This window comes from Bombyx mori, chromosome 25, assembly GCF_030269925.1.
Source record: "Bombyx mori chromosome 25, ASM3026992v2".
NCBI classification, from domain to species: domain Eukaryota; kingdom Metazoa; phylum Arthropoda; class Insecta; order Lepidoptera; family Bombycidae; genus Bombyx; species Bombyx mori.
The window spans coordinates 3,483,514-3,490,057 of NC_085131.1; the positions used below are offsets into that span (position 1 = coordinate 3,483,514).

The 6,544-nt window shown below is 34.1% G+C and overlaps 1 protein-coding gene across 1 annotated transcript; it reads left to right on the forward strand.

The window, feature by feature from the left end:
- The first annotated feature begins 1,741 nt into the window (after positions 1 to 1,741).
- On the forward strand, positions 1,742 to 5,752 carry LOC101743816 (SAGA-associated factor 11 homolog). Its single transcript, XM_004923309.5, has 5 exons — positions 1,742 to 1,852; positions 2,186 to 2,561; positions 3,387 to 3,576; positions 3,939 to 4,082; positions 4,963 to 5,752. The coding sequence occupies exons 2-5, from the start codon at positions 2,201 to 2,203 to the stop codon at positions 5,201 to 5,203; spliced, it is 936 nt and encodes a 311-aa protein (XP_004923366.1). The 5' UTR covers positions 1,742 to 1,852; positions 2,186 to 2,200; the 3' UTR covers positions 5,204 to 5,752.
- Positions 5,753 to 6,544: the final 792 nt, after the last annotated feature.

Here is a 6,544-nt window from a genome sequence, read left to right on the forward strand (position 1 = left end):
ACGTTTTATCTTCCATATCTTTAACTGTTAGTACAGGTGAAACACCTAAGATTTCCAATATCATTGGTTCAGAGCAACTAGTGCTTGAACCATAAAAATTGTCAGAGACATTTATTTGCTCTGTATTTTTATGACCAGTTTTTTCTTGATGAAGATGATTTAAATTTCCAGCAGGAATTATTGGAGGTTGTGTAATGTGTTTAACAATTTGTTGTGCTTCAAGAAATTTATTTTTGAATGCTAAATTATGTGGTGATACTCTAGATAAGTTTGTATTGTTGATTCTCCATTGCAGAACATAACACAATGTTACCCAATGAGTTACATTCAAATATTCCATCAGTCTATCCATCAATGTCCTAATGTGTTTAAGCCACTTTTTTGAACTGTGCCTGTGTTTTATTTTAAAATGACCTAAAAGCAAAAACTTTGAACATTTATGTAACAATTTGGTTCTTGTCACAGAAAAAAAACTTGGATCATCAACAAGGAGTTCATCTGGCTGTCCAAAATCGGCAAAGATTTTATACAGTTCCATAGCTATTTCAACATCACTGTTGTTTGCTAAAGGCCTCAGCTGAACTAAGCCGGTACCCAAGTCTTCATACACCAAAATAAACTTGAAGTCCTCAACAGGCTTGTCAGTCATGCTTACAATGTTTACTGCACATTGCTTATTAATAATCTGCTTGCCCATTTTATCCTTACAAACATCACATAAGCTTAAGACCGTTTCAATATTACTCAATTCAATAAAGTTATCTATTCTGATTATTCTCATTGTTTCTAGGAGTGTGCGATGTACATTATCTGCTATGTGTGCTTCCCAAATAGTTTCAAAGGCATCTTCGCAAGGTATCAATCTTAATACATTCTGGAAACCATAGTCTTGCGTTATTCTATTCAATATAACATCGTCGTTAACTTTAGTAACGCAAAACCGATTCAAATTAAAATACTTTGGAACTTCAGTATTATTCCTATTGAGGCAGTCTATGATATATGATACTTTAGATCTAGTCCAAACCTCACTCAAAAGTTTATTTTCTAAAGTCATTGAATACATCTGTTTCATTGCGACCGAGCTTGGCGTCATGGTTGAAATACATTGGTTATTGAATAGATTTTAACTCGATTACAGATACAGACATTACAGTAACTATTAAAGGCACCATTTAAAGAAAAAATATAACTAAACATGTGGGTGTGTGAACGGACTACTGATTTAATCAGAAAACCTTTTCATTTATTTCAGATCTAAAAAAATCCCTTGATTCTTGCATTTTTTATTTTTTATTAAAATTTTTTATTTACGGTATTTTTCTTGGAGTTTTATTTTTTATTTTTTAAACAAGGAACATAGGATATACACTGAATATAGGGATTAAAATCCTGTAGTCTTTACTCATAAATCGGAAATCCGGACTTTTAGTCGAACACAATCAATTGATCGACTTCAGAAATCGATAAAGTAGAACTAAATTATATCTTTCTACATGTTTACGGTCGTTCAATAAATCATAAATTATTTAAATTACACTAAAATTAATTGATTTAATCCAAAAAAAATTCATTTACCTGTACTTCCGTTCTATTCGATATTAAAAAACCATATCTGCCATCCGTAATTGTTTTTTGATGAATCTCGATTTAGCACTGGACCATAGTAACATGTCGTATTTGTTAAAAAAATCGATTTTTCGATTGGTTAATCCAGAAAGCCACTCTAATTTTTAAGTTGGAAGCTTAGAACGCGAGATGCTTTTTTAAGCTTAATTCATAAATCGAAGGTGTGAAGTTAGCTGAATTCTTTTATCTGTTTATTGTTTCTATGCATAACCGTCTAATAATGGTGAATATTTATATCCGTTTAACATCTTTTGTTTTATGGAATAATCCTACACCTACTATGGATTTTGTTTTATTTCACCTCATTTAATTTCCCTCATTAATGATAAATTTCTATACCCTTCGTTCTATTTTACATTTCTATATAACAATCATGGCTTCGGCCTTTAATACAAAACATTAGTGATTAGAATTACGGTCTTCGTTTCCCATTGCCCATCCAATGAGAATCAGACAAAATATTGAGTAGTTTAGTTTGTTGATTCTTTATTATTTAAATCTTTTCCTAAAGAAGCAACGCCAAATCTATCCGAGTCAATTTTTTTCCGAAGTATAGACGTAAGAAAAATCAATGAAAATGAATACAATATCCAGCGAGCTCAGTATGAACGATTTAAACAGTAAATTCTTTGAAATAATGCAAAATGAAGACAACGCCGTCGAAGCGACAAATTTTATATACGATCAATTGTTTGACGACGTAACCTTGGGCATCTTGTTTGAATTCCATCATGGGGTGAAGACCGGCCTTACAGATCTGATAGAAGGGGAGAAAGAAGAAGAAGAGCCCTATAAAATAGTAAATACATCCGAGTGTGACGTATTCGGATTTTCAATGATGAAAAAGACCCCAGATTCAAACTGCTCGTGTCCAAATTGTGAGCGACCGGTGTCGGCAACGAGGTTCGCGCCTCACTTAGAGAAATGTATGGGTAAGGACAAGTTGCTAATACTGTTTCACTGATTTATCACATGTAGTACATGTAATTCATTAAGCGGTATTATTTTAACGGTGAATTTAAGTCAAAGCGTCAACCCCATTTACTACCAGTTAGTAGAATCTATTACAGTCCTATACATTTTGTAATATGATATATTTAAAATTAGAACTATGTTAGTGTTTTTGAAGATTGCATAGTAACTATTTTATTTAACATACCTAAATTATTTTATTTCTTTTTTGGATTGGATTCACAGTCTAGTAATAGTATCTAGATTGTGCACAACCATCTTTGTGTAACTGAAGACTTTATTTGCAATTTTGAGAAAAGTAGGGAGGGGTATGGCTTATGTGGTTTTAAATAGTTGAAACCTATGCAAATACCAGCACTGGTCATCTAGCAAACTACAATTGAAATATTTAATCACCTGATGATCAGTCAAGAGCAGGGGTGGGCAAAAGCCGGCCCGCGGGCCGGATCCGGCCCTTTTGCTGATTTTATCCAGCCCGTTGAAAAATTCCGCACATAAATTTTTTTAAACTCTTTTATGAGATTTTGTTGACATCAGCATTAAAAAAGCATATGCGGTAAAAAAGCATATGCGGTATAGTCCTCTGGCCCGGGAGACATTTTGAAAATTTCATTTTGGCCCGCGCTTTAAAGTATTTGCACACCCCTGATCAAGAGGATCAGATAGTTTCTTGTCAAGCCTCATGCCATTCACATTGAACTAGAATATTGTTTGTCCTATCATTCCACCTGGAGTGCAAAGTAGTAATTAATTGTTTCAACTTGTATTTGTTATATTGTATATAGGAATGGGTAGAAACAGTTCTCGTATCGCATCCCGCCGGATTGCCTCAAACAGTCGTGAACCTACCTCTTATGCTGGACTACTAAGTGATGATGATGATGATGCTGACTGGGCCGGGGGCTCAATGCAAAATGAACGCCGGAAACGACGAATTAAAAACAACAATAACAGGAAACCAAATAAAATGCACAAGTATGTTGGCACCAATTTGTTGTTTGAAATAAAGTAATTATTTCCACTATGCTGTAAGCAATATGGTACATATATTTGTTGGTTCATTCTCTTCTTTTATCTAAGTAGTGGATCAATATAATTTCTTTGTAAAAACATTTTTGGTTAATTGAAAATAACTGAAGCCTTCCTATTCCAGAAAGTAATAAACACACAATTACAAATTCTAGAGCTATACAAATTTGTGGTCTTTCCCCTCGATTAAATTCTAGAAAGAAAACATGTTGTTCTCTCTCTCTATTAATGTAGTTTCTGATGACCAAGGACAATTGCCCAGATTCATTGGATGACTAAGGTGGATAGAGGACTTTTTATAATTACAGTGGTAACAGCAGAAATGGTCACCTGAACAATGATGCTAATGATGGCAGTACTACCTATGAAACAATGACTGCCAATGAGAAGAAAAATCTATTATTACACAGCTGTGGTGTTGTTTCTGAACACACTAAGAAGTTTTGCACCAGGTATTTTGAGTTGTTATTTCTTCTTTTCTCCAGACAGTTGCTTTTACAAATATCTGCTATTTGGCTAAACTGACAAAGTACTTTATCCAACATCACTTTTTAGTAAGACACCTGTCTTAAACATGGTCTGCCGATGGGCTTTTCTCTCTTCTCTACAAACTTATTTTTTTTTATTGCTTAGATGGGTGGACGAGCTCATAGCCCACCTGGTATTAAGTGGTTACTGGAGCCCATAGACATCTACAACGTAAATGCGCCACCCACCTTGAGATAAAAATTCTAAGATCTCAGTATAGTTACAACGGTTGCCCTACCCTTCAAACCGAAATGCATTACTGCTTCACGGCAGAAATAGGCAGGGCAGTGGTACCTACGCGCGCGGACTCACAAGAGGTCCTGCCACCAGTAAAAACTGAGGGTGCTGTGCAAGTTTCCCATGTTGTTCAATAATTGATCAGGTAGATCATATAGATCTTATTTGTTACATTATAATTGAGTCGTCTATTATCAAAGGTGGCAATCTCTGCATTTGGACAAAAAAATGTTATTGATATGTCAATACAGATTGATTTTAATATAATCATCTCCTTCAAAGAATACGGTTCAAAACCTGCATTAAATAAAGGTTAATAGTTAACCTGTTATTTATCTAAGATGTCGTTCCGAAGAGTTTTGTGACTGCCAATGGAATACAAAGTCAATAATTCGTTTTTCTGATTTACCAATCATTGTCCAAAAGTCAGATGCCGGCTTTGATAATAGTCGACTCAATTATTGTGTATCATGAGATTTCAATTTATGTAAACAATTGAATAAGATAAACTCAATATTATCCATTCAAATTAATTTTAAATTCTGATCAAAGATATTTATTACTCAGGTCGACTCGGTGTCCCCAGCACACTGAAGAGCAACGCCGGGCCGTACGTATCAGTGTATTAGAGCCCTCAACTCCAGAGTCTCAAATGATGGGTCTAACCCCTGACGAGGCCAGCTCTCCGCCCGATTCCAGTCCATCTTCGTCTTGTTCATCGTCGAGTCGCAAGCGCGATCGCCACCGAGCCCCACCAAAGATGAAAAACAAACGGGAAAGGAACATCTCGCCGAGCCAAAGAGAATAGAGTTTACACAAGATCCTGCTCAGATGATTGGCACGGAACTTTTGGAAGGCTGAGCTGGTGATTGATAAAAAGTGAACTGGTGTTTTTTTTTTGTGTGATACATTTCAGGATAACGTACTACTTGTTCAAGTGATCTAAAATACTTAGTTCTGTGATGAGACATTTCTAACAAAGTAAAAAGATGATTTGAGATGTTGTTCTGTTACATTATAACTAAGTCTGGTGTTTCGATTGTGACTGTCGATGGATCTCATTATTTCAACGAAATTAGTTATCAGTACTTCCTTTGATATTGTTTTTTTTTTTTAATGTACTGTAGTATGAGAGTAAGAAATTGCATGAAGCATTTATTATTTTAAAAGTAAAACAAGCGTTCTACATATTATTATATAAGACCTACATGTGCACTTTTCTTTGTACAATAAATAGATAAGAGTGCTTAGAGTTAGAGCAAAGAATTAAAAATATAAAAAAAATTGAAAATATAATCATAAATGCCAATATAATGTTGATAATAAAACTATATCATTATAAACAATATTTGGTTAATGTGAGTATTTTATGGATGTTTGTGAGAATATTGCCATATGTAATTATTAGATGTTAGATGTATGTCATTTAATACCACAATCTGCATCAATCAAATGTCTGAAGTATCTTCATTTGGAATTCAGAACATATTGAAAAGATATCTAATAATTCATATTATTATACACATAAATATTGAAAAATTAAAAGGTTGAAATAATTTGTCGTGAAATTCGCATTTGATTGAAAGCAGGTGAAAGTGTGCTATTATTTAAAAAAAAAACAATTATCACCATACTTCAACAAAAACAATGATCATCTTGCCTCAAGGTTTCCTGTATTATGGGAACAAAAGACTTAATATACCTTTCAATACAATTATATTGTATATATAATAAGTATTAAGAGCCAAGAAACCTGTTCATCAAATGAATTTTTATCAAGTGCTTCTCACAGTATTGAACTTACGACCTTTGGCCCTGCAGCCACCGAGTCATTATATCGAGGGGTGAAAGGCTTAAGCGATATTTCGCTTATAACGCGACATTTATTTTTGTTTGGGTATTAGCATCAAAAATTTGATATTTTTACTTGAACTTCAACTAAGTTTACTCCGTTCAAATAGGTAAAGAAGTTTATTTTGTTATGGTATTTTTTCAAAATTTTAAACCCCCAATGGCTTTTTCTCCTACCGACGCCGAAAGTTCGGTTTTCGTCCCGTTGTACAGGGAAGAAAGTGTAACTTTTCCTCCCGCTGTACAGGGAAGAAAGTGTAAATTTTCCTCCTGCTGTACAGGGAAGAAATGTTACTTT

Bases quoted from the DNA above. Each gene is read 5' to 3' on its own strand.
- LOC101743816 (XM_004923309.5), top strand. From the start codon at position 2,201: ATGAAAATGAATACAATATCCAGCGAGCTCAGTATGAACGATTTAAAC. The intron at 3,577-3,938 runs GTATGTTGGCAC...TTATAATTACAG, and splicing joins AAACCAAATAAAATGCACAA to TGGTAACAGCAGAAATGGTC. The intron at 4,083-4,962 runs GTATTTTGAGTT...TTTATTACTCAG, and splicing joins ACTAAGAAGTTTTGCACCAG to GTCGACTCGGTGTCCCCAGC.